The sequence below is a fragment of the Silene latifolia genome, chromosome 3 (assembly GCF_048544455.1).
Source record: "Silene latifolia isolate original U9 population chromosome 3, ASM4854445v1, whole genome shotgun sequence".
Lineage (NCBI taxonomy): Eukaryota > Viridiplantae > Streptophyta > Magnoliopsida > Caryophyllales > Caryophyllaceae > Silene > Silene latifolia.
Window position 1 is genome coordinate 152,400,802 of NC_133528.1, and position 27,083 is coordinate 152,427,884.

The following is a 27,083-nucleotide window of genomic DNA, read 5'->3' on the forward strand; positions in this document are numbered from 1 at the left end:
ACAGTAAGTCTCGTCTCTCTAAAGTTTTTGTATTTCACTTATTATGCATCAATTTCTCATTATCAAATTAATTAGATATCCAAACAATTAGGGCTAATTTTCCCAATTAATATTTCATGGGGATGGGGTGATTGTGGAGGGTGGATGGTCGGAGAGGGCGTGGCTGACACAAATACTATTCTGCAAGCAGTTGTATAATAGGATTGTACAACTACCTCAAAGTTCCCTTGCACAAAATTGTTGAACTATTTTACGAAGTTATTGAGCTTAATAATTATTCTGTTAAGCTCAATAATTTTGTTCTATACCTTGATAATTTCGTTAATAGAGCTCGACAACTTTGTAACGAAGCCAACTACATTAAATAAGTTGTATATACAACAAATTATATAATAGATTAACTGCCGTAGCTGGAGTAAGCTATTCCAGTTCATGGACTATACATCTGAGGTAGTACCTCTTATTATTTATTTTCTGAGTTTTATTTTAAAGTTTTTGAGTTCTACTTTAGTATAAAGTTTTTGAGCACATTTACTAAAACATTACACTAAAAAACTATAATATTGCTCAAAAACTATATTTATAAATGGTAATATGCTCAGAAAAAATGTATATATGCTCAAAAACTACAAGGTCTGAGGTACTACCTCAGATGCGTAATCCTTTTTTCTCAAGCTATTCCTACAACAACAACAACATCAAAGCCCAAAATGATTTGGGGTCGGCTGACATGAATCATCCTTTCGAACCGTCCATGGGTGAACGCACGCCTCAAAATGCGAATAAGAGTAAGTTATTCCTAATGTGAACATATTACATTAAATTATTAAAACGACCGTATTAAGATGCGTACAACAGTAGATACAATATTACATAATCCGAGTTTAAGAGCAAACCACCTTACTAACTTATTACTTGTCACAGAAATCTAATCCTATTAATAAATTTCATAGGAATATAACCCAAATGCCTAGGCACGGGGCTGACACTAGTACAAGCAAGTGACTTGCTCATATCCCTGGCTTGACAAGCTTCGGTGCTGTAGAGTCGTCCTTGCAAACATTTTGGGATTGGTAATCTTTGTCCAAAATGGGCATTCATCTTATTATTCGAGCGTATCTGAAAAAGCATGATCTTAAAGCAATCAGAAATCACATACCCTACTTCCAAACGGAGGGAGTATAATCCAATCTAATGTTTGAGCTTTTAACATTGACAACTTGTTTACAATACCACTCTCTCATGGGCGCACTAAGTGAGAATCAATTAGGAAACAATGAGTCCATTTTTGAAATAATGGTCAAAAATAAAATATTTATTGTTTTGGGTCGGTTTTGAAAATATTTGTCAAAATGGTGTCCACGTAGGCTCGGTATTTCTAGACTTGAAACACGCCACTACTAATGGCGTGTTTTGTGAAGGAAACACGCCATTAGTAGTGGCGTGTCTTTACAACAATTTTTTCCCTCAACTGACTGAACTTTAAAAAAAAAAAAATTTACATAAGACACGCCATTAGGGGTGGCGTGTTTTCCCTCCGAAACCCGCCATTCCCAATGGCGTGTTTGTTTTAGTCCATTTTTATTAATGAAGTTTCTTTCCGTACTCATTATAAACACGCCATTGGTAGTGGCGTGTTTTAGGTCCAGAAATCCCGAGCCTACGTGGACACCATTTTGACAAATATTTTCAAAACGACCCAAAACGACAAATATTTTATTTTTGACCATTATTTCAAAAATGGATACAATTGCTCAAATATCATTTACTTTGTTGTTGTGCCAAGAGCCATGAGTTAAGTTAGAACTCGGGTAATATTAAATGACAACAACAACAACAACAACATTACCTCAGTACTTCAATGGCTCACGCAAATTGCTGGGTAAAGGGGGGTCGGATGTACGCATACATGTAAATATGTAATTTTAAAAATGATGTTAACCTACACGGTGCGTATATGTTACTGGAGGTTCTAAGAAATTAAATTGTTCTGAAATATATTGAAATCCTCCAAACCGATCTACCCAAACATTTTGCCAATCTAAACACCCCAATAAACATGCATTATCCATATCCTTATCAACTGGATTTAAAAAATATTGAGATCCATATCCGGTCTATAGGATCTGGATCCCAGGATATGTGGATTCCATTGCCATCCCTAAACGATGGTGGAAATTCGAGATCATGCGCGAGCGACGTTTGAATTGGGGAAGAGGAGTGACGAGTGTACGTAGAGTACAAGTGCTCTCCGAATCAAGCAAGACAGTTTCCTATCACTAGGCTCACTAACCAAAGTGTACCTAGGGCAATTATAAGTGTATCCAAGTAGTTTGTACGGTTCGCACTGTAATAATAAAGAAATTATACAACCACTCTTTTAAATATAACTTGACTTACCTTCGGAGGATTTGAGCAGTCAAAAGGTCGAACTTCACTAGGCAAGTAACATCTACGATCAATATAGTTGGCATCTGGAAGAATCAACAAAAAGCAATGTTGAAGACTTCTTGTTTATGTACCAATAGAAAAAGGCAATGACAATATATATGAAAACATAGTAAAAAGCATTATTTGCATCACAAATACTTGTATAAGGCGATCTTACACAAGTGCATTGTCAAAACGAGTTCTTTTGATAACTACTTTACCCCCTAATATAGTTATGTTTGAATCTGTTTAATATTATACTTATGTAAAACCTTATACAAGACCAATTGTAATTCCATTTAGTGCATTGAGATATGACTCTCTACTTCACCATTCATGAAATTCTTCTCACTTTCTCTTGTCAAATAAATAAATAAATTCTTCTCACTTTCAAGTGAAAAAAACTCGACTTTTCTATACCACATTTTCAAAAACTCACTTTTTCTTTTTCTGAACATACCCTCTAACTCACACCAAAGATCATTTTCGCAAAAATAATTGTCATTTTTCAGCAAATAGCCAAATATTAATAACGAAATCTTTGTTTTTGTTCATTCGTAACATTTTTAAAAGAAAAAGAGCATTCATATTGACGAGAAAGTGTCTTTTATTTTGGCAAAAATGGGCCAGGTAGCAGTTTCGGAATTGGTCATTCTATGAAAATGTGGCACTTTTGGGAAAAAAATATTAGAAATAGTAGAAGTTTTGAAAATGAGCCATAGACAAGGTGGCAGTTATGAATTAGCTCCTCAAATAATGAAACTTTGAAGCTCAAATTAAGAGAGAGAGTAACATTTATATCACAAAAACTACTTTATACAATTATACTCCATTTGTCCCTATCATTTGTTTACTGTTGATAAAATACTTCTCGCAAAGAAGAAAGTAAAAGCTGAACAAATGACCGAGGCAAATGGAGTACTACTTAACTCTCAAATATGGGTCGAAGCTCGCAAGGGTGTAGTCTAGTGGTTAAAACTTAGGTGAAACTCTGAAAGGTCTAAGATTGAGGGTAAAATAACTTAAGAGGCTATGCCTTCTAGCCAGTTCTAGGCTTCAAGCCTTGGTGGTTTGCATGCTATTGCGGCTTCCCTCATCATCAAGAAAAAAAAATAATAAATGGGTTGAATACCATTAATAAAATCCCGAACAATTCAAATAAAACTTACCAAAACGACCAACAAGCTCCCACGGGTGTGCATCTATTGAATCTGATACAGCACGACCAAGATATTCCCTATAGATAGAATTTTACAACAAAAAAAAAAACCTGAGAAAGTGAGGATGAAATAGACCAACGAATCTCACTAAAAAGTTAACAAGCACATACTTATTCCTGGGAATACAGTCGTCTAAATTCATATCCTGCATGCCCACTATGGCTTTATGTTTTACCAGCAAGTAACAAATATCCTCTATCATATCATCTACAAAAACCTGAAAGAGGTAAAAGTAGTATCAATCAATTTTATCTATAAGATAATAAACTATTCTATTTCCAAAATGATAGGAAAAGAGAATCAACATACGTATTTTTTCATTGAGCTACGATATGAGCTCAAATCATCACCGATTAGCTCAAACAGAGTAAGTAATGTTTGCGCATCCTTGAGACAACATTTCCACTCCTTTTGTTCAAGGCAAAGCTCACCTTGGGCAAGTAAATCGATTTCACTCGTTATATAATGGTGTATCGTCAAACCTGCCAAATGAAATAAAATAAATAAATTTAGCTCAACCCTCCATATTCTTTAAAAAAAAACTCCAGAGGAATTGATAATGGACATTTACCACTGTCGAATGGAGCTATAACCTTTTCACCAGCAATCAAAAGCAGAGCTGTAAACTGTTTCAACCCTCCATTCTTTAAAAAACTCCAGGCAATACCGTTGATTGAATCAGTATATTTGACTAGCACTCCTAAAGTGTCCAACACTGGTTTCTATAATAAATCCAGTAAAGTACAAAAAAGAAGTAAGATATTAGTAGGAATAATTATAATAGTTGGGCCTCAACTATCACCTTAAGGTTTTGGTTGAGATGGTTCATCTATCATGGTATCAGAACCACCTTCCAGCACACGGTACGGGGGAGTCGGTGCACAACTAACCACTCTTCAAGCCCAATGGGCATTTGAGTGAGGGAGCGTAATAGTAATAATTATAATAGTTAGGCCTCAACCATCACCTTAAGATTTTGGTTGAGATTGTTTATCTATCAGATATTTCATATAGATTAATTTACAAACACACAGGCACAAAAAAAAAAAAAAAAAAACGAACAACAAGGCTAACCAATTACGAACCGTTTCCCACAGGCAGAGTAGCATAACAAGTTTGATGAGAGATGTCTCTCGCTTCCACGAGTATAGGTGCTCCATGACACTGGAAGTAGTTAGCAAAGAACCAAACTAAGAAACACTTAAAAAAGTGAACTAACAATCTTGAATGGTTAAGAAAGCCAAAACAACCTCAAGTTGATAAGAAGAAAATGAATAGGAAGGCCGTCAATTACACCAATGGTGCAGTAGACATTGGCGAGACAAGTAGCACCACATTTTGTTAGCATTAGGTCGATAAGTTGGGGATCTTCAGGATAACTATGTGCAATGTAAGCAAGGGGAGTCACACCGCTATCAGGCAACTTTGCTGAATCAAATGTAGGATGCATATCGCAAACTTCTCCTCTGATCAAGGCAATCAAACACTTTAAGGCATCGGATTCCACACACTTATTCACCAACAAGTTGATAATATCAAGATTAATAGGCGGCTGATCTCGAAGCTGATTTACAAAAGAAACATCATCGTCTGATTCAAGGAAATTCTCAAGCCTAGTAGATAATCCTTGGTCTTTATTTGTTGTCATGGTTATTCCCTTACTTTCTAAATACTGCAAATAAGATGAGCAAAATTGTCAAATACTCCGTAATATTATTGGCGGAAAAAAATTAATTACTTGGAAAATTCATGCTAAATAACGAAGTTAGTTTTTGTTTTCTACTCGTATAATTTTTGAAACAAGTAAGTAGATATAAACAACTAAATAATCAAACAAAACCAATAACTGAGTAGGGAAACCCTACTTTTTTTTGCAAATCAAAGCGCAAACACTAGCAATCAATATCGATCATTTAAGAATCCGTCACTCAACGGGGAAACCCTAGAAGACGAAGATCCAATTACCGCTCGAACAATCGTAAAGATTTCTCCGAAGGATGAGAGTGTAGGGTTTTTAGAGAGTGATTGGGAATGATAACGAATGATTTAGAAACAAATGTATTAAGGTAGTATTTTTTATTTTTATCTTTATATGATTTTAATATTTAATGTGATTTTCATGATAATTGTACTTATTTTATCGTATAATATTAAAACCATTTTTTATTAGTATCCCGTTTTTTAATATAGCTGTACTACTTTTATTACTTTTGTTTTAATACATTTTTTTCATTGGATTATATTTAATTTCTCAATAACTTTATTGAAAGACGGTAAACCCTAAAACAGAACAAAAACATACAACGAGTTTGCACTTGTGGTTGTTGAAAAGAGGTTTTCTCAATTCTCATCATCTCTATTAAGACTGTAAGTCATATTCTTCTCTTTGTTATGTTAGTTTCTTCAGTCCGTCTTGCTCGTGACAGTCACAAGCTTATTTCTCACTCGGATTCTTAGAAATCGTTCCGTTTGTTTAAATAATCCTCATAAAATAGTTAATATACTCCCTCCGTCTCAATACAAAGGGAGTATGCGTTGTTCATAATGGTAAGGAGTGTTTGATTAGATTATTAGCCTTGTTGTTTGAAACAGTGAAATGATAGGGGAAACCTTTGCCAATGGGATTCACTCGTATTTTTCACTTATGCTAGTCATATGCCGCATATTCGTGAATGGGATCATTGCACCTCCGTCATCAAACTTATTATTTTACTTTGCCAATGGGAAACGGTCGGTTGTTTCTGTATATCTGATTCTCCGTCACCAAACTTATTATTTTACTTTGCCAATAGGAAATGGTGGCTTGTTGAGTTGTTTCTGTATATCTGATTCTCCGTCATCAAACTTATTATTTTACTTTGCCAATGGGGTTCTGTATATGTGATTCTCTGCCATCAAACTTATTATTTTACTTTGCCAAATGGAAACGGTAGGTTCTTTCTGTATCTCTGATTCTCCGTCATCAAAATTTATTATTTTACTTTGCCAATAGGAAACGGTGGGTTCTTTCTGTATCTCTGATTCTCCGTCATCAAACTTATTATTTTACTCTGTCATTGGGAAACGGTGGGTTGTTTCTGTATATCTGATTCTCTGTCATCAAACTTATATTATTTTACTTTGCCATTGGAAAACGGTGGGTTGTTTCTGTATCTCTGATTCTCCGTCATCAAACTTATTATTTTACTTTGCCTGTCTCGTATTATAGAAATCACGTTTGGACTGTGCACGGTTGCTCGTTCCACACACGAATGGGCTCAACGATATTGCATGGTCATATCTTACAGATGGCAATTTGGTATCACTGGCGGCTTTGCTTCTCGTAGCCGGAGAAAAGGTCTTGGTTCCATTTGATACAGGTATTCTGTTTTCTTCGAAATTTCGAAGTTCAACAATTCGTTATCGCATAATGGATATGGTGCGAGAGTTAAGCTCTAAGGGTGATCTTGACGACGACGGACTTCCATGCTTATATCTGCCTCCAAGTTATTTGATATTTTTGAGAAGGCTGGTGATGCCTTGAGGTTATATTGCATTTCAATCCACGAACATGTATGATTTAAACTCCAAAATCGATCAGCTGATTACAAATATTATATTATTCACTCAAATGATAGCTTTTAATTTAATTTAATTTAATTTTCTGACAGGTTCCTCCCCACAAAGTATTGACTGAGGTTGCTACTATACTTAAGAATGCTGGTTATGCTCTAGAGCCAAGAGACCTTGACCTGAGAGATTGTTACAGGTTTGATTGTGTTTGATCGCATTCTTGTCATTGTTGTTTTGGTTGCTGGGTGTCTTAGATTTAGACCCGTTAAATTCTGGCATCCGACCGACCCGTTTTTCTGAGTTAAGACCCGAAAATTTTGACCCGGCGATCCGTTGACTCGAACGTGAAATGATCTGTTATTTTAGGGTCGAGACCGATCCGAACAGTTCAACCCGTTGGGTCAAAGGTAACTCAAGAATTTTATTAAAATATTAATATTTATATGTTATATTTGAAAAAATAGTTTAATTTTTTTTATTACTTAAAATTACAAACAAAATTAAAAATTCACTTTTATACTCCCTCCCATCCATCCTTTTTTTCCCCTTTGAAGTGGGCACGGAGATTAAGGGTGGGGAGTATAATATTGATAAATATATGAGTGGGGTTTGGTAATTGGAGAGAGGTATGAATAATTATGATTAAATATTAATAAAGGAGATGGGTGGGGTTTGGTTATTGGAGAGAGGTAGGAATAATTAGAATTAAATATTAATAAAGTATATAGTGGGGTTTGATGAGTGGAAAGAGGTAAGAGTATAATATTAATAAAAACTTTCTCAAAAAGGAAAGGGGAAGAAAACCTGAATAATCCGTTTTAGGAAATAGGGAAGAAAAGAGTGGATAGGAGGGAGTATAACTTTTGTTACATTTAAAAAGTAATTAATGTAAACTTTATTTTAATATTATGTCAATATAATTAATGTAAACATTGAATATGATTAAGGAATTAATTTTAAATGTGTTTTGCATTTTTAAAAAATATTTTTTTAATTATAAAAATCGTTAGAAAAAGGGTTATAAATTATTTATTGATCCGTATTTTGACCCTAATCCAACCCATGACCCGACTCGTATCTAACCTGACCCGTATTCGAACCCGACCTGTATGTCCCGTTTGACAGGTCTACTTAGATTTGATGGTCTCCCTTCAATCTCATTCATTATCGTTACTTCTATTTTTGTTTGCTCAATAGGGCATGTCCTGAGCTAAAAAGAGCAAGTGTGTTCAAACTGTCCGGTCCTGAAAGCCCGAACAACAAATACCTTTCACCTTCTTCTCTTACTCATCGGACTCAAGGTTTTGGTGCAGCCATTCCAAATTATCCTTATGTAAGTTTTATGTGCGTTCTTCGATGATAGTTTCATCCATATTCTGGTTGATGACAGTGTAAAAACTTTTGTTTTCAGCGCGGAAATTGCCCATTATTTAACAAGGTTAAGTCAGGTCCAGTGCTAAGTTTTCGGCTTTCTGCTTCGGAACCACGGCTACTCAGTACAGTAGCTGGTCATGTCGAGAATGGTGTCTTTTCAGGCATTCTACAAAAGCATATGGCGTACATTGCCTTCAGACTTAAGAAAGGGATTAAGTTTTAATGGTCACTGTCGTCGCTTATTTGTGTCGACGTGTTTCTCTATAATGTATTTGTAATACCGTATGTCCGTATTGTACTAATACAAGTACAGAAACAATATACCGATATCCCTCATGGCCTCAACATTATTTTTATGAATGGCAATAGATCTTTCCCGACCCGGGTTAAGATGGATATCCAATTTTACTATTGCTTCTACATTGTTAAAACATGAACACAACATTTCAGACTTTTCTTCTTGTATGAGGCCCCATATAACGCTTTTCTTCTCGTTTATTTGTATTGAATTATTGATCCCAATGTGAATTAAATCGTACCTGGTACGACTTTACTTGTTTGGCTAGGACGGAGTGTAGATGAGGAACTAGTGGTCTTTAATAAAGCAAGCCCATTGAAAATTTCGAGAATTTTAAACTTGATATACTTCTTATTTCAATTGAGATTATTAGATTATACGTATAATAACATATCTGTCTCCAAATAGGTTTTGATAATCAATTCTCAGAAATCGAGCACTAGTTGATTTCAATCTTACTGGCCGGATATCATCCGCAAGAGCAAATTGAGATGAAGACGACAATATAAAGCCTGTACAGTTTGAAAATCACATTTGTCGAAACACATCAGTACTCCCTCTATCTTTTTTTTTTTGGACGAAAGGAATACTCCCTCTATCTCAGTGAATAGTTTACGTTGACTTTATTTTGTGAGAAGAAATAAAGCAAACGTGAACTATTGATTTGGACAGAGGGAGTAATATATTATAAGTATTACTAAACATGTCGCAAGCCATCAATTACATTCATATTTGTTTTCTTTGATAAATTATGTTGATACAGAATATGATCTTTATATAACAGTACAACAACATTACATAATGTATCTCGCGATGAACAGTATCGTAAAACTCTAATATCTGTGTATTTAAACATAGATTTATCAATGATAATCTATTTTACAGATAACAGTATATAGAAATGATATTACATATGGGGTACATTTTATTTGTTAAAGCGAAGTAAAGAAGTTTCACTCTTTCTTGGTCACCGATAACACAATGGTAAAGAATTCACCTTTTTTTCTAGCAATTCGTTCTTTAACACGTGTTTCAAACAATAGAAACAAATCATCCATAACATCATGGCTAAATGCAGTTGTAAGAAAAGGTTCTACAACTGCTCTTATGGTCTTGGCTATAAACTTGGCTCGAGTTTCAAGGTTTTGAGACGCATCTACGCTCCAATCAACTGTAAATGTTTCGAGTTTGATCAGAGCAAACGATCCTTCAGCCTCGACTAATTTTCTTACCTCCTTGACTGTTGGAGTATAGAAGGGCATGTTGAACTTGTCCAATTTTTCCTGCTCAATAACACCCTGCCGATAACTCAACCGTTAACATTTTTTCTCCGGCGGTTAACAATGACAATTGTGATTTTTTGATAGAGATATTATGGTATATTGTATAATTCCATAATTTTAATTAATAATATACCTTAATATCTTTAATATTTATTAATTACCTCTAAAACCATGTCCTGGAGGGTCGAGCCAAGCAACTCAAATATCGAGTCAGGGTCATCACTATTGATGCTACCATTGAGTACGACGACCATGCCACCACCATAGACCATTTCCGTTGAACGTGACCTTAAAAACAACGTGAAATCTTTCTCAAATTGTGCACAATATGCCTTGTATACCTCTGGAGGGCTTGTTTTTGCTATGTATATGTTTCCCTTGTTTAAGGCTTCTCCATTTTCGCTCACCAATCCTCTTGGTACCTGCCATTTCAATTAACAAAACTTCACCGACAACATCGGCCTAATAATTAAGACTCTGGTATTGTGAACATTAGGTCTGAGGTTCTAATTTCACTCCCTTTATACTCTCTCGTTTCATATCATATGTCGTTTTAGAAAATCACAAATCAAAATTTTCTTTTTATATGTCGTTTTACATTGTTCCATGTATTAATGTGCTTTTCTCTAATATTATAACATTTTCGAACACTTTCTTAATCTTTTACAGACTGTTTGGGTGTTTATATAACAAATGCATCTCTTATGATGTAAGGTTTTCATTTTGGTGACGAGGTTAGGCGGCCATCAATAGTTTGGTGACTTCAAAAGGGCTTTTGTTTACCTGAGAAAGCCAGTGAACACTGTATGATGAGTGAACAAAATGAAGAAATTTGTCAGGGAAAACTCGACCATAAAATGATTTAGGGATTCCCGACACAAAACAAGGTTCGCAACTGCTTCCTTTAGCTTCTTGTAAGTCCTTGTTGAAATTCGGGAGTAAGTTAAACATGGTATTGAAATCGTTCCCGGGTAGATCATTTAAGAATACTCCGAATTGAGGGCATTGGCCGATAATACTCCTGCTAGCCTCTTCAATTACGTCAATAATTCTCGAGACTACTTGCAAAGCATTTGGTCCTGAAGAACAACCCATCTCGACCATCATAAGGCACTCTGGCCTTAAGCTATTATAGACTTTCCTTGCGCTTTCTTCAATTATCGGTCCGGCCTTTGATGTTATTGTTCTCTGTTATAAATTAAAGCAAAATTTGAGATGTCAAGGTGCAATTTATAATAAAGTATTCCCTCTGTCCTGACCATTTTTATGGCTAGCTAAGACTATTGTCTACTTGTCATTCATTAACCACAATCATACATAGTAGTTATGGTAAACTAATGATCGGAACAGAGGGAGTAATGTCTAAATATATGGCTCAATAACTTGTGTAGGATGTTTTCACACATACAGTATCGTAAAATCATCATACGCTAATTGATCTGAGCGTCTCTATCATCTTTTTAAGTAACGACCGTATTTAGCTATAGTACGGAAATTATATCTTTAATTTATACGGAGTAGTTTTTAACTATTTAAAGAGACGGAGAAATATAGTAAGGCGAGGGAGGAGATGGAGGTAGACCTGCAATAGAGAGTTCTTAGCATAGCTGGTGTGGTTGACGCCTTTGTTCATATGAAAAACATTTTTGACTTCCATTTCTTTAGTATTTCTCCGTTCTCCTACGCTTGTAACTATTAGAAGATAGGAAGATAATGCTTGGTTTATTCATAAGAATGAGAAACCTATAAATACAAACTAGTGTCAGAGATATGTGCCTAATTACAAGGATATGTAACTATAATTAGCTAAGATACAAAGCATCAAATATACATAATATATTGATAATTGATTTGGTCAATATATTCTAACACATCCCCGCAGTCGAATCGGGAGGTTTACGAACGTTGAGGCTGGAGCGGAAATCATCGAACAAGATTAGAGGCAGCCCCTTAGTAAAAATATCAGCGATTTGGTGACGAGTAGGAACATGTAGAACACGAACTTCACCACGTGCGACCTTTTCACGAACGAAATGAATATCAAGCTCGATATGTTTTGTTCGTTGATGTTGTACCGGATTACCCGAGAGATAAATGGCACTCACATTGTCACAATATACGATTGTAGCCTTAGAAAGTGGGTGATGTAGTTCAAACAACAAATTACGAAGCCAGCAAGACTCCGAGACGACATTCGCAACCCCTCTATACTCGGCCTCAGCACTCGAGCGGGATAGAGTAGGTTGTCTTTTCGATGCCCATGAAATTAAATTGTCCCCGAGAAAAACACAATAGCCGCTGGTGGAGCGACGTGTATCAGGGCAGCCAGCCCAGTCTGCGTCGGTGTAGGACATGAGAGTCTTTGGAGAAGACGTGCCGAGCCATAGACCGTGAGAGACCGTACCCTTGACGTACCTGATAACTCGTTTTAATGCATTCATGTGTGCGTCCATGGGATTATGCATAAATAGGCAAAGTTGCTGGACCGCATAGGAAAGATCGGGACGAGTGAAAGTAAGGTACTGAAGTGCCCCTGCCAAGCTACGGTAAAGTGACGGGTCAGAACAAGGAGTATCCGTGGTGGAGCTAAGTTTCGGCTTAGTATCTACTGGAGTAGAAGAAGCTTTGCACATGGACATCCCCGCGCGTTCAATTATCTCATTCGCATATTTGCATTGAGAAAGAAACAGACCCTTACCGTGACGAGAAACGGCTATTCCCAGAAAGTAGCTCAACAAACCAAGGTCTTTCATCGCAAATTCCTTGCTTAGACGGGACATGATAGACAGCCGTAAAGCCTCCGAGGAAGTAGTCAATATTATATCATCTACATAAAGAAGAAGGTAGGCTAGAGAGTTACCGTCTTTGTAGATAAATAAGGAGTGATCGCACTTACTATTTCGGAACCCAATTGTAGTGACAAAATCTGCAAAGCGCTTGTACCAAGCGCGAGGTGCTTGTTTGAGACCGTAGAGGGATTTGCGAAGAAGACAAACATGGCCGGGAAAACGTGAGTCACGGTAACCCATAGGTTGATGCATATATACTGTTTCGGAAAGATCGCCGTGTAAGAAAGCGTTCTTAACGTCCAATTGATGAATGGACCATTGCGAAGCAAGAGCAATGCTAAGCACGGTTCTGATAGTAGCCGGCTTGACAACCGGGCTAAATGTTTCCTCACAATCAATGCCAACACGCTGAGTTTTCCCGTCACCTACAAGACGAGCTTTGTGCCTCTCAAAGGAGCCATCGGACCTGTATTTATGACGAAAAATCCACATAGACCGAATAACATTTACATTAGGCGGACGAGGTACCAATTCCCACGTCTTATTACTAATAAGAGCATTAAATTCGTCATCCATGGCCATTTTCCAATTAGCATCATTAAGAGCAGTCACGGGTGATTTGGGTATAGGAGAAATCGAGACATTTGTGTGAAGATCAAAATGGGTTTTGGGTTTCCGTATACCGTGGTCACCACGAGTGACAGCTTTCGTTGCAGGAGGAAGAATGGTTGAGGGAGGATTTCTACGTGGAGGGGCCGTGGCAGGAGCAGACGGTTGCTGGTCAGAAGCAGCAACTGTAGAGGAGGGCAGGGTGGTTGTCGTAGGTGGACTAGGAGCAGGTGACGTGTTGTGGGCAGGCTGGTTATCGGGTGGGGTCGAACCGGGAAGGAGATGTTCTAGGACATATGGTGATAAGGTATCATCAAGAAAATTATATGTAGTATTGTCAGAGGTTGTGTTTTCGGAAAAAGGAAAACGGAATTCATCAAATATGACGTGACGACAGATGATAATTTTCTTGGTTTTGATATCGTAACACTTGAACCCACGGTGGTGATCGGGGTAGCCTAAGAACACACAAGGGGTAGACCGGGCCTGAAGTTTATTAATTCTAGTCGACGGAAACAAAGGGTAGCAAAGACAACCGAAAACTCGTAAGGTAGTAAAAGACGGGTTACGGAAGTAAAGCCTAGAAATAGGTGTTTGGTAGTTCATATTTTTGTTGGGAAGGATGTTAAGCAAATACGTGGTCATATTCAAAGCATGATGCCAAAAAGATGCGGGAAGCGACGCGTGAAGTAATAAAGTGCGCATAATATTATTAATGGATCGAATTTTCCGTTCTGCCTTACCATTTTGGGGAGATGTGTACGGACAAGAGAGTCGGAAGGTTGACCCGTGTTGTGTGCACATTTCCCAAATTGGAGCATTGTCGAATTCTCTACCATTATCACATTGAAACGACTTTATTTCACGGTCAAATTGAGTCTTTATATATTTGCGAAAATTTATGAAAATGTCAGGGACTTGAGATTTCTTGGCTAGAGGAAAAGTCCATAAAAAATTCGTAAAGTCATCTAATAAAACAAGATAATATAAATGACCCGACGAGCTCGGGACCGGTGAGGTCCAAAGATCGCAATGTAGAATATCGAAAGGCAAACAAGTATGAGATGTAGACGACATAAAAGGTTGCTTAATAATTTTCCCAATAGAACATGAGGAACAAACATGAGTCTTATTAATGGAATTACAAGAAATTAAATCTTGATGTCGAAGAGAATTAAAAACAGGAAGGCCGGGATGACCGAGTCTATTGTGCCATAATGACGGAGCAAGTACGGTGAAAGCTGCTGGAGAGGAAACCGAATGTGTGGTTGTGATGGGATATAGTTCGCCTTTACTGTTACACCTCATGAGACGCATCCCCGTCCGATAGTCCTTCACACAAAAACCAAAGGGATCAAATTCGACGGAAACCGAGTTATCAGTAGTGAACTTTCGAACAGATACTAAGTTTTTGACAATGTCAGGAGCATGGATAACATTTTTAAGAATGAAGGGATGTTTTGGGTGATTGATTTTGGACTGCCCATAACCACTAATTGGAATCGTTTTGCCATTACCAACAATGATACCGTTTTTAATGCTCGAATTAAAATAAGAGGAGAGAGTACCTGCATTAGCCGTCATGTGAGATGTAGCTCCTGTATCCATAAACCAGTTTGGGTCCGGTGGATGAAGCCCAAGAGTATACATGGCGGCTTCAATATCCGTTTGAGAAGGCGGATTTTCAGCCGAGTAGGCTTGCGCCTGAGCAGGAGGACGCACTGTGTATTGAGGTCGAGGAGACCGTGTCCAAGGCGAAGTCGGGTATGGACACGGGGGATATCCCCATGGACTCCAAGGCCAACCTCCAAATCCCTGATTTGACCACGGACCAGCAGCCATGGGAGCAGCTTAGACCGTCGCAGATGCACCCCCGGAATTCGAACCTTGCTGATTCGATTGCCCCTGTCCTTTGTTTCCCTTATAGCCTCCACCACCTTTCTTTTTGTTACCCTGATTCTTGCCCCCTTTATGAGAAGTTTGAGGAGGACGACCGAGTATGGAAGACGAGTCATTTGCGTCATTATTTTTAACATACAAAGCCGAAGAATTCGAACCTGTGGCAGCAATTTTAGCGAGACCCGCCTCCTCTAGTGTGAGCATAGAGCGTGCCTGATAGAATTTTGGAAGCGGGTTCCGTTGACGGATAATGGATCCAACATTTTGATAAGCATCAGTAAGACCCGACACCATCTGAAGGACAAGGCGATTATTGGAAACTGGAGCACCAACATTCTTGAGTTGGTCGGAAAGGCTCTTCAACCTTTGGCAATAGGCTGAAGCATTCTGGAAATCCGCCATTGCCGTATGGGAAAACTCTTGCTCGAGAGTAACAGCCCGTGAGTGTTGATTGTCCTGGAAAATGTCGCGAATGCGATCCCAGCACTCCTTGGCAGTGGTCTCCTCCTCAACGATTGTTTCAAGCAGATCGGTGGAGACCGTGGCGTAAATCCATTGGAGAACAGTAGCATCAAGTGTCTCCCACAATTCTTTGTCCTCAGCCGTGACAGGCGATTTAGGGCCGCCTGTTTTTGGTGACACGATATGATGAAGGACGCGATTTGATTTAGCATGATTTGTGAAGAGAGCTACCCACAAGGGATATTTATCATTATCCATCCCGAGTGTGACGGTAACATGATTCTTGATGTTTGAAACAGCGAGAGCCGGATGGAATTGTGATTTCGTATCCGGCATGGTTGATTGTGACGAGAGGTCAGGGAAGGAGAATAAGATTTTCGTGAAGAAGCACGAAGAAAACTAGGGTTTATGCGGAAGCGATTTTGTGGATCGTTGCCCTAGGAAGCTGATACCATATTAGAAGATAGGAAGATAATGCTTGGTTTATTCATAAGAATGAGAAACCTATAAATACAAACTAGTGTCAGAGATATGTGCCTAATTACAAGGATATGTAACTATAATTAGCTAAGATACAAAGCATCAAATATACATAATATATTGATAATTGATTTGGTCAATATATTCTAACAGTAACGACCTCCATGTTGTATATGCTAAGATAGTTTTAGTTGTGTTTTGGGAAAGTAATGTAAATCTTTAGCATTTACTTGTATAGGAAAGAAGGTGATATACGATTAATTTACTTCTAATTCCCTCTTTCTTTTACGCATACCGACTCGTATCGAGTCGGTTTCGGGTGTTTTTCCTTGCATTTTGTGCCCAATGCCCGTACTTGTTACCTTGCGTATCCTTTTGTAGGAAACGATCCAAGTATGGAGAAATTGGGGCAAGAAAGGCACCCCATTGCCTTTACATGAAGAAGAGGTGAAGAAATGAAGACTGTGTGTTTTGCCGGCAGACCGGCAGCCGGTCTAGCCACCGGCAAAACACACCCCAAGAATCACTCAGGATTTTTGCAGAAAAGCTGAAGAAGGTGCTTTGTCGGCAGGCCGGCAACCGGCCCACCGGTAAAGCACAGCAAGTGGAATTAAAAGAAGAATTGGAGAAAAAACAAGCTTGGCCTCGCTGCCGGCAGGAGCACCGGCAGCCGGTCAACCGGCATTTCACACATCAACAAATTTGAAGAAGTCCTGAGGAAGGTGTTTTGCCGGCAGGCCGGCAGCCGGCCCACCGGCAAAACACGGATGCCAGCAATTTTAAATCCTTGCACGGTTTTGCCGGCAGGAGCACGGGCAGCCGGCCCACCGGCAAAACGCAGCAGCTGCGGATTTGGGCTTTTCTCTCTTTTCCTCCTCTTTTCTTCTTAATCTTGTACAAGCCTATAAATACCCCTCTCCTTAAACCCTTTGACACACAACACTTTGGCGCCATTGCCGGGGAGTACGGCTTGATATTAATCGTTTTTGTTCTAGTTTAGACTAAGTCCTTTGTTACTAATCCTTTCTTTCAAGTGCTTAGGTCTTTTGCATGAGTAGGCGACAAAGAAGAGGTCAACCAACATATCCTATTGATCTTGAAATTGAAGCTACGGAAGAAGACTTAATTCATTAAGAAGAAGGGGTTTTCTAGATATACCACCAATTGAAGAAGCTAATCACCAAGAAGCTACCGAAGTGTTTGAAAATCCTTTTGGGGTTTTAGAGGAAGAGCCTAACACCATGGGTGATCCGGTTCCGATAAGAGACACTATGGCTCCTAAGCACATAGTCAATCCAAGCATCCAAAGGCCACGAATTCAAGCTAATAACTTTGAGATTAAAAATGCCTTGCTCAACCTTGTTCAAGACAACCAATTTGGAGGAGGTCCCTTGGAGAACCCAAATGATCATTTAAATGATTTCCTTGAAAATTGTGATATGTACAAGTCAAATGGGGTTTCCGATGACGCGGTTCGCCTTAGGTTGTTCCCCCGTTCTCTTAGGGGTTCGGCCAAGGATTGGTTGAAGAATTGTGACCCGGATTCCTTCAAGCCATGGGATGAGTTGGCTTCGGCATTTTTGAACAAATATTTCCCACCCTCAAGAACGGCCAAAGTCAAGAGTGAATTACAAAGCTTTACTCAAGAAGAGGATGAGACCTTATATGAGGCATGGGAACGGTACAAGAAGCTCCAACGGTTATGCCCACACCATGGCATCTCCGAAGCCGAGCTAGTGAACAATTTCTACAAAGGATTGACTCAAGACCTTAGGCTTTCATTGGATGCGGGATCGGGGAAAGGTGCCTTAGACATTTTGGGGCATAAAGCGGCGAAGGAACTAATTGAGGAGATGGCCTCAAGAACTATGGAATGGGGAAGTGATAGGCAAATGAGGAAGGGCAAGAGCAAGGATTCTAATTCGGTTTTGAATGTGGAGGTTAAGGGTATGCTAGATGAACTCACCCAACAAGTTGCTTTGCTAAATTCAAAACCTAAAGGCTCCGATATGAGGCAAGTCTTGTCTTGTGAGTTGTGTGGTGAACAAGGGCATACTCCCATTGGGTGTCCCTTGATTGCACCCCTAGGTGAGGAATGCTATGAGCAAGTAAATGGGATTTGGGAGTCAACTAGTGCAAGGCAAGGGTTCAACAATAATAACAACAACCAATTTGTCAATGGAAAAAGAACTCACCCTTTCTTATCTTATGCTTCACAAAACATTCAAAATCCCACCACTTCCCAACCTCAACAACAACCAAGGTTCAATCAAAACTCTCAATTCCAAAGACAAATTCCACCCGATTTCCAAGGGAAACAATTCATCACCCAAAACCAACAACCATTTGGGGGTTTCAAGGGGCAAAATTTCAATCAACAACAAACCCAAAATTTCCAACCACAAAACCAAAACTTCCAAACCCCTCAAAAACCATCTTGGGAACAAGCTTTTGAACAATTGGTTATTGCAAATCAAAAATCCGACTCAAAGCTTGATAACCACATTGCCTCACAAAACCGGGTGAATGATGAAATACGGGCATCACAAAAGGCTACGGAAACTCATGTGGCCCAAATTTCTCAACAATTGAGTCAATTGGCTCAAAATCCGGGGAAGTTTCCGGGGAATACGGTTAACCCAAGGGAGATGAATGCGGTGTTTTTGAGGAGTGGTAAGCAATTGGAGGAGTTTGAGAAATCTCCTAAGTGGAAGAGGAAGAGGGTGACTAATGAAGTTGTGAAAGAGCACCCGGTTGAAGTTGTGAAAGAAGATGAGATCATGGTGGAGAAGTCTAAGGAGGTGGAGATGGTTGACCCTCCAAAGCAAGATGAGCCTATTGCAACTAAGGCCAAAGAATGTACTCCACCACCAAGGGAGTATGTAGCACCGGTACCCTTTCCACAAAGGCTTGCAAAGCCTAGAATTGATAAGAAGTATGAGAAGTTTGTGGAGATCTTGAAGGGAATGAATGTCACGATTCCTTTCCTTGACATGATTACCGAAATTCCATCTTATGGCAAGTTTCTTAAGGAACTTGTCACTTTGAAGAAGAAGAATGGAGAGGTGCAAACCATCAACCTCTCTAAGGAATGTAGTGCTATACTCACTCACACAAACAAGCTTCCTAACAAGCTAGAAGATCCGGGGAGCTTCTCTATCCCTTGTTCTATCCAAGGGGTGGCTATTAAGAGAGCTTTGTGTGATTTGGGGGCTAGTGTGAGCCTCATGCCACTTTCAATATTCAAGAGGCTTGATTTGGGAGATTTGAAGCCAACTAGAGTTTCACTTCAACTTGCCGATCGGTCGGTCAAATTTCCCATTGGTGTGATTGAAGATGTACCCTTGGTAGTTGGGAAGCTTGTCATACCATGTGATTTCTTTGTTATGGATATGCCGGAGGATTACAATGTGCCTATTATTTTAGGCCGACCTTGTCTTGCTACCGGTGGAGCTATGATCGATGTAAAGAGTGGCAAGTTGTCTTTACAAGTGGGTGAAGATAGAGTGGAATTTGAACTCCACAAGTCAATGGAAGCTCCTTCTCTAGGTGACACTTGTTGCATTGTTGACATTCTTGAGAATCCCATGGAGGAGCATGACCCGAAAGCTTCCTCTATGGATCCTTTGGAGACTTGTCTTGTTAGTGGGTATGAGGTCGATGACAAAGATGTTGAGACTCTTGCATATGTATGGATGTTGGATTCAGCTCCTATTCATGAACAAGCACCCAAATTTGAAGTGTTGGAAGTCGGTAAGAAGGAGGAGAGTTCCACGCCTCCTCCTACGGTTGAACTTAAACCTCTGCCCTCTTCTTTGAAGTATGAATTTCTAGGAGATAATTCCACTTTTCCCGTCATCATCAATAGTGCACTTGATGACACCCAAACCTCAAAACTCATTTCTTTGCTCAAAAGGTTCAAGGGTGTCCTTGGGTACACTATTGGTGACCTCAAGGGGATTAGTCCCTCTTTGTGTACTCATAAAATTCTTCTTGAAAATGAGGACGCGTCCTCAATAGAGCCACAAAGAAGGCTTAATCCCATCATGAAAGAGGTTGTAAGGAAAGAAGTCCTTAAGCTACTTCACGCGGGCATTATCTATCCTATTTCGGATAGTAGGTGGGTAAGCCCGGTTCATGTAGTTCCCAAAAAAGGAGGCATGACGGTAGTGCGAAATGACAAGAATGAATTGATTCCTACAAGAACGGTAACCGGGTGGAGAATGTGCGTGGACTATAGGAAGTTGAACAAATCCACCCGGAAGGATCACTTTCCTTTACCGTTCATGGATCAAATGCTAGAAAGATTAGCTCAACACAACTATTTTTGCTTCTTGGATGGCTATTCGGGATTTTTCCAAATCCCTATCCATCCAAGTGACCAAGAGAAGACCACCTTTACTTGCCCATTCGGCACCTATGCATATAGGAGGATGCCGTTTGGGCTATGTAATGCTCCCTCTACCTTTCAAAGAGCTATGATGTCAATTTTCTCCGATTTCATTGAACAAGAAATGGAAGTTTTCATGGATGATTTCTCGGTTGTTGGGAAAAGTTTTGAAAATTGTTTGATGAATTTGGAGAAAGTTTTGAGTAAATGTCAAGAGTCTAACCTTGTACTCAATTGGGAGAAGTGCCATTTCATGGTACAAGAAGGTGTTGTGTTGGGACACATAGTGTCCAACCGAGGAATTGAAGTTGATAAGGCTAAGATAGAGGTCATAGCTAGTCTCCCACCTCCCACCAATGTTAAGGGGGTGAGAAGTTTCCTTGGTCATGCGGGCTTTTATCGCCGCTTCATCAAGGACTTCTCTAAGATCGCGAGACCCTTGACCGAGTTGTTAGCCAAAGATACCCCTTTCTTGTTTTCTAACCGGTGTCTTGATGCTTTTAATAGGTTAAAGGAAGCTTTGACAAGTGCTCCTATTATACAACCTCCGGATTGGAGCTTGCCGTTTGAGTTGATGTGTGATGCGAGCGATCATGCCTTGGGCGCGGTATTAGGCCAAAGGAAGGATGGAAAGGTGCATGCAATTCATTATGCAAGCAAAACTCTTGATGATGCTCAAACAAATTACTCAACAACGGAAAAGGAGCTCTTGGCCGTGGTTTTTGCAATGGAAAAGTTCCGGACCTATTTAGTGGGAGCTAAGGTTATAGTGTTCACCGATCATGTTGCTTTGAGACACTTGCTCATCAAGAAAGAGTCCAAGCCTCGGTTGATTAGATGGATATTACTTCTCCAAGAGTTTGACATGGAGATTAGGGATAAGAAAGGAGTTGAAAATGTGGTGGCCGACCATTTATCCCGGCTAATCAACCTCAATGTTGACAATGGGCTTCCTATCAATGATCACTTGCCCGATGACCACTTGTTGTCCCTAAGTTTGGGTGAAGCACCGTGGTATGCGGATATAGTGAATTATTTGGTTTCCGGGATAATCCCGCACGATTACGACTATCACAAAAAGAAGAAGTTCTTCCACGATGTGAGGCACTATTATTGGGATGACCCATGTTTGTACAAGTCTTGTGCCGATGGGATGATAAGAAGGTGTGTTCCAAGAGAGGAAGCTACCTCCATTATGAGCCATTGCCATGACTTGCCTTGTGGCGGCCATGCAAGCTCCAAGAAGACGGCCGCTAAAGTGCTTCAATGTGGTTTCTTTTGGCCCTCTCTATTCCGTGACGTTGCCTTTTATGTTAAAGGATGTGACAAATGCCAAAGGAGCGGGAACATCACAAGGAAACATGAAATGCCCATGAATTTCATGCTTGAGGTTGAGATCTTTGATGTGTGGGGGATAGATTATCAAGGTCCTTTCCCATCCTCATTCGGCAATGAGTACATACTTGTGGCGGTCGACTATGTAAGCAAATGGGTTGAGGCAATCCCAACCAAGACTTGTGATGCTAAGGAAGTGATCAAGCTACTTCAAAAGGTCATCTTTCCTAGGTTTGGGGTCCCGAGAGTCCTCATTAGCGATCGTGGTACTCATTTCGGAGAGAGAGCACTGGAAGCTTTGTTGAAAAAGTATGGAGTGCAACAAAGGAAGAGTCTTGCCTACCATCCTCAAGCTAATGGGCAAGCCGAGATTTCCAACCGAGAGTTGAAGACTATACTTGAGAGAACCGTGAACAAGTCAAGAAAAGATTGGTCCTTGAAAATTGATGATGCTTTGTGGGCTTACCGTACGGCCTTCAAAACACCTATCGGTACCTCACCATTCCGATTGGTGTATGGCAAGGCTTGTCATTTGCCGGTTGAACTTGAACATAAGGCATATTGGGCCATCAAGCATCTCAACTATGACTTAAAGACGGCCGGTGAGAAGAGACTTTTCGATTTGAATGAATTGGAAGAATTTAGGCTAGAAGCCTATGAGAATGCCAAGTTGTACAAGGAAAGGACGAAAAGATTTCATGACAAGCACATAATTAGAAGGGAGTTCAAGGAGGGGGAATTGGTTCTTCTATACGATACCCGTTTGAAGTTCTTTTCCGGAAAATTGAGGTCGAAGTGGACCGGACCCTTCACCGTGGTCCGATCTTTCCCTCATGGGGCGGTGGAAATAAGCCAAGGAGACCGGACTTTCAAAGTGAATGGTCAAAGACTAAAGCACTATCACGTTGGCAATCCCGTCCAAAAGGAAATGAAGACTCTTGAAACCTTTCTAGTGAATTAAGGTTCTTTTCCATCTTCATCATGAAAATTTGTTGGCTTGTTTACTTGGTCGAGCCTACGACATAAAACAAGGGCGCTTCATGGGAGGCAACCCATGCATCTTTGTATATAACTTGCATTCTAGACTAGTAGTGAGAGATTTGGAGTCGTACTTTGTCTATTTGGATTGGTGACGGAGGGCACTTTTGAAGAACACAAGTTTTATTTTCGTTGACCCGAAATCCCGACATCATGCGTCGGAGTAGTTGCGGAAAACAAGAATCCCGTGGTCAATGAAAAAGCTCAAAGTTGAGTTGAAGAAAAATTGAGCAAATATGAAGAACACAACGAAAAATAGCTGAGTGTTGTGTTTTGCCGGTGGACCGGCAGCCGGTTGGTCCACCGGCAGCGAGACCAAACAAAATTTTGAAAAATAGAAGTAAGGGTGTGTTTTGCCGGTAGGCCGGCAGCCGGCTTACCGGCATAACACACCTGATGACTTAGAAAAAATTCGAAGAATTGGTGAAGAGGAGTGTTTTGCCGGCAGGCCGGCACCCGGCCCACCGGTAAAACACTCATACTTTGAAGCTGGGAGATTGGAATTTTGAGTGAGGAGTGTGTTTTGCCGGTAGGCCGGCAGCCGGCTCACCGGCATAACACACCTGGTATTTGGGAAAATAAGTTGAGAAGAGTGTTTTGCCGGTGGACCGGCAGCCGGTTGGTCCACCGGCAGCGAGGTCAAAAATTTTGGGAGAAAATTCGAAAAATTGGAAAAAGGAAGAGTGCGTTTTACCGGCAGACCGGTTGCCGGTTCACCAACCGGCAAAACGCACACCCAGAACATAAATTAAAGCCCGAGAAATCCCTTTTTCCCAATTCATTTCTTCATTTCTCCTTCATCTTTCCTCCTTATTTTTCCCCCTTTTCAACCCTAACTCCATTAAAACTCAATCAAACTTCCTCCTACCTTCACCAATCTCCTCCAATCATCAAGATGACCGGAAGAAGAACAAGGGCGGACATTGCTAGAGATCAAGCCGATTTGATTGCTCGAGCCGCAACCGATACTTACCCCGATCCGGACTTTCCCACTGTCGAGTTTACCACACCTACGCAGAAGGGTAAGTTTATTCTCTTTAAAAATCGTCCCCTCACCCCTACTAAGTTCCTTCATCATCCGTCTTTGTGTACCCTTGGGATTGCTAGGGAGACGGAAGCTTTGTTTACGGGGTGTGGTATGAGGGGGATATTTACCATGCATGAGTATACTTACCCCCGGATTACATGGGAATTTTTGAGTAGTCTTAAGATTACCAAGCACCGCAACTGGGATGGTGGCCACTCTTAGTTTTAGACTAATGAACCGGGAACACAACATCACTTTGGGTCGGTTGGCTCAAATTTTTGGGCTAGAAAATGCGGCGTCGCATACCCCACCCGCCGATTTTCACTACTCCCGTGTTTGGAGGGCGATTTCGGGCCTTGATGATCAACCAGGGGTGAAAAGGCCCGCGACAAGTTGCCACAATCCCGTCATTCGGGTGTGGCATAGATGTATGGGGTGCACCGTTCTTGCGGTGGATGAACCTTGGGTGTTTAGGACCCACGAGCTTGAAATATTAGGGTCCTACTTGTTCACGAAACCCACCCCCTTCCGAATTAATGTGGCTCACTACCTCGCCCTTAACCTATCCAAAATTGCAAGTTCTCCGGGGCACAAAGTCCCGATACATGTGGGTGGCATGATCACCCGAATTGCCCGTAACTTGGACCGTCCGGTTGACCTTTCCACGATGAATTGGATAACCGGGGACACCTACTTGACAAAGCACTACATGGCCACCAAGCTTGAGTGGTTCAAGGTGAGCCCCATTGACGATCTTGAATATTGGCAAATCAATCATAAGAATTCAATCCGGCTTCCAAATGTTACCGAGGTAAAAATTGAAAAGGACAAGGAGTTCTATCTCCTTGATATTGAAGAAGACCCTCCCACCGACCAACCTCCTCCCAATATCCCACGGGTTTATTCTAGGGACCGTAGACGCGACACTCCCTCCTCCCTACGTTATGCCGCACCTCAAACTCACCAACCACCACCATGGCAATTTCAACAAGGGGAGGCCTCCTCCTCGGGTCAACCTACTTATCCACCCTTACCTCCATCTCTCACCGAATGGATGGAGAGGATGGACATTGCCACGGCGAAGGCCGCTAGTGAGAGGGACGTGTTGGGGAGAAAGTTGGACCGGATATACTATGATCAAGCTACCGGTACTTATCCCATCTATGATGATTTTTGTCGACGGGATTACGTGGGCTATGAGGACCCTCACCCCTCTTATTTCACTTGGCCCGATGGGAACTACCCAAAGGATGGGAGTATGGTCCGCGGAGGCTTTAACCTCCAGCCGGACTACTTTGCGCGACCCGTTTTCCCGCCTTTGCCCGAGTCTAGACCGGAGGGGCATGATGCCCAATGGTTAGGGGGATTTCGGCCCTATTTTGCTAGTGATGCGGGTGCGTCGGGGTCCGGTGGTGGTTTCACGGGAGGTGATGGAGGTGTGATGAACATGAGTGGAGACTTCACGGGAGGTCTTATGGGTGCCGGCGGTAGTGGAGGTAACTTCACCTTCAACCCCGAGGATTTAGTTCAAGGCTCCGACTTGAATACCGGAGATGATATCAATGATGAAGATTTTGATGATGTGATGGGGTCTTAGTCCCAAGAGGCCGAGTTGATGGCCTATTATTACTCCCTTCTCGATCCAAAGCCTTTGGTATGCTCCTTACAATCAATCCAAATGACAAGTATGATCTCTCCCTTTTATCCAAATTTCTCATTCATGTTTAAATTTTTCGCATGCATTTAGTTGATAATTCATTTAGTTGCATCATATAGGATTGCATTAGATTTCAATTTTGTAATATATCGTCACATTTAGTAATCGCATTCACTTAGCATAATTTGCATTGTCATTTCAATTTTGCATGTAGAATAGAGCATGCATTGCATTTTCAAAATAAAATAAAAACCAACTAAAAAATGAAAAAAGACAAAAACCACCAAAAACATGTTATTTTATTTCACTAAATTGCCCTCCCATGTCTATAAATAAGTGTGGGGAGGGCCTAAAAAAAAAAAAAAAAAAAAACATGCTTTTAATTTGAATTCCCTCCACACATTTATTTCAATTTGGAAATAATGTAAATAAATAAGTGTGGGGAGGGAGTTCTTATAACAAAAATCACAAAAATATGTTATTTTACCTTTGAAAAATTCAAAAAACCAAAAAAATATGTTCCTTCCTTTTTCTTATTCACTCCCTATGCTTTTGTCCATTGAGGACAATGTACATTTCAAGTGTGGGGAGGGAAATATCCACTCTTGTGAATATTTGTTTATAATTGTAAATGTTTATAAATTAGAGAAAATGCCTAAAAATTGAAAAATTTCTGAAAAATTCAAAAAATTTGCATTGTATATATATATGTTTTGTCTAACCTTTGGCATGGCACATTGACCACTTGAGGCAAAAAGGAGCTAGAAGACCGCTTGGTATAATCCCTCCTATCTCTTGCTCCTTTTACTATTCTTTCTTTTTGGTATCTTGGATATTTTGAAGGAGAATGGGAATTTTGTTGCTTTGGGTGTCTCCTTGGGAGACCGTTTGGAATTTTGGTGTTGATGTGCTGCTAGGTTTAGCCAATTTGTTGCACGTTTCATTTCATGTTTGTTTAAATTTCCGCATGCATAAGTTCACATGTAAATACTTGTTGCATTTCTTTCTTTTTGCATTGAGTTTGTAAATAAGTTTTTAAGGAAGAACATGGTCAAAGGAAGGGAACCAAGTACCCCCATGATGAACTAATGTGCCCAATTGTGCCTTTCCCCTCCTCGTGACTCGCACCCGTAGCCTCTTAGTTAGCCGAGGAAGGAGGGCTTGACCGATGAGTTTAGACCGATCTTGTGAGACCTAGGGCCGTAGACTAGACCTTTGGCTCGACCTAGCTACTCAAAGG

The 27,083-nt window shown here is 40.2% G+C and overlaps 3 protein-coding genes and 1 non-coding gene across 5 annotated transcripts in view; 1 reads left to right on the plus strand and 3 right to left on the minus strand.

Moving 5' to 3' along the window:
- Positions 1-740: 740 nt before the first annotated feature.
- LOC141648525 (uncharacterized) overlaps positions 741-27,083 on the minus strand; it is a 34,975-nt gene continuing 8,632 nt past the window's right edge. The window contains exons 1-9 of one of the 2 annotated variants that reach the window (XM_074457253.1): positions 5,516-5,700; positions 4,901-5,322; positions 4,736-4,814; positions 4,222-4,372; positions 3,960-4,132; positions 3,761-3,867; positions 3,600-3,667; positions 2,401-2,474; positions 741-1,119 (exon numbers count right to left, since the gene is read on the minus strand). In XM_074457253.1, coding sequence (XP_074313354.1) covers positions 919-1,119; positions 2,401-2,474; positions 3,600-3,667; positions 3,761-3,867; positions 3,960-4,132; positions 4,222-4,372; positions 4,736-4,814; positions 4,901-5,298 — 1,251 coding nt within the window. In that variant the 5' untranslated portion in view covers positions 5,299-5,322; positions 5,516-5,700 and the 3' untranslated portion in view covers positions 741-918. Of the gene's footprint in view, positions 1,120-2,400; positions 2,475-3,599; positions 3,668-3,760; positions 3,868-3,959; positions 4,133-4,221; positions 4,373-4,735; positions 4,815-4,900; positions 5,323-5,515; positions 5,701-27,083 lie in introns of those variants that run through there. The other variant, XM_074457254.1, reaches the window with a different exon arrangement.
- On the plus strand, positions 5,955-8,799 carry LOC141646504 (uncharacterized). The gene is made up of 4 exons (XM_074454375.1): positions 5,955-7,202; positions 7,301-7,398; positions 8,400-8,535; positions 8,614-8,799. Exons 1-4 carry the CDS (start codon positions 7,116-7,118, stop codon positions 8,797-8,799), a joined length of 507 nt encoding a protein of 168 aa, XP_074310476.1. The 5' UTR covers positions 5,955-7,115.
- On the minus strand, positions 9,586-11,844 carry LOC141646482 (putative jasmonic acid carboxyl methyltransferase 2). Its single transcript, XM_074454357.1, has 4 exons — positions 11,740-11,844; positions 10,941-11,345; positions 10,319-10,579; positions 9,586-10,172 (listed from the first exon to the last, which is right to left on the minus strand). The coding sequence occupies exons 1-4, from the start codon at positions 11,812-11,814 to the stop codon at positions 9,828-9,830; spliced, it is 1,086 nt and encodes a 361-aa protein (XP_074310458.1). The 5' UTR covers positions 11,815-11,844; the 3' UTR covers positions 9,586-9,827.
- On the minus strand, positions 18,010-18,116 carry LOC141650002 (small nucleolar RNA R71). The gene has a single exon (XR_012546068.1). It is a non-coding gene; the product is annotated as a small nucleolar RNA R71 (small nucleolar RNA).

Bases quoted from the DNA above. Each gene is read 5' to 3' on its own strand.
- LOC141646504 (XM_074454375.1), top strand. From the start codon at position 7,116: ATGCTTATATCTGCCTCCAAGTTATTTGATATTTTTGAGAAGGCTGGT. The intron at 7,399-8,399 runs GTTTGATTGTGT...TTTGCTCAATAG, and splicing joins GACCTGAGAGATTGTTACAG to GGCATGTCCTGAGCTAAAAA. The intron at 8,536-8,613 runs GTAAGTTTTATG...TTTTGTTTTCAG, and splicing joins CCATTCCAAATTATCCTTAT to CGCGGAAATTGCCCATTATT.
- LOC141646482 (XM_074454357.1), bottom strand. From the start codon at position 11,814: ATGGAAGTCAAAAATGTTTTTCATATGAACAAAGGCGTCAACCACACC. The intron at 11,346-11,739 runs GTCTACCTCCAT...AATTTATAACAG, and splicing joins CTAAGAACTCTCTATTGCAG to AGAACAATAACATCAAAGGC. The intron at 10,173-10,318 runs GTAATTAATAAA...AGTTATCGGCAG, and splicing joins TCCAGGACATGGTTTTAGAG to GGTGTTATTGAGCAGGAAAA.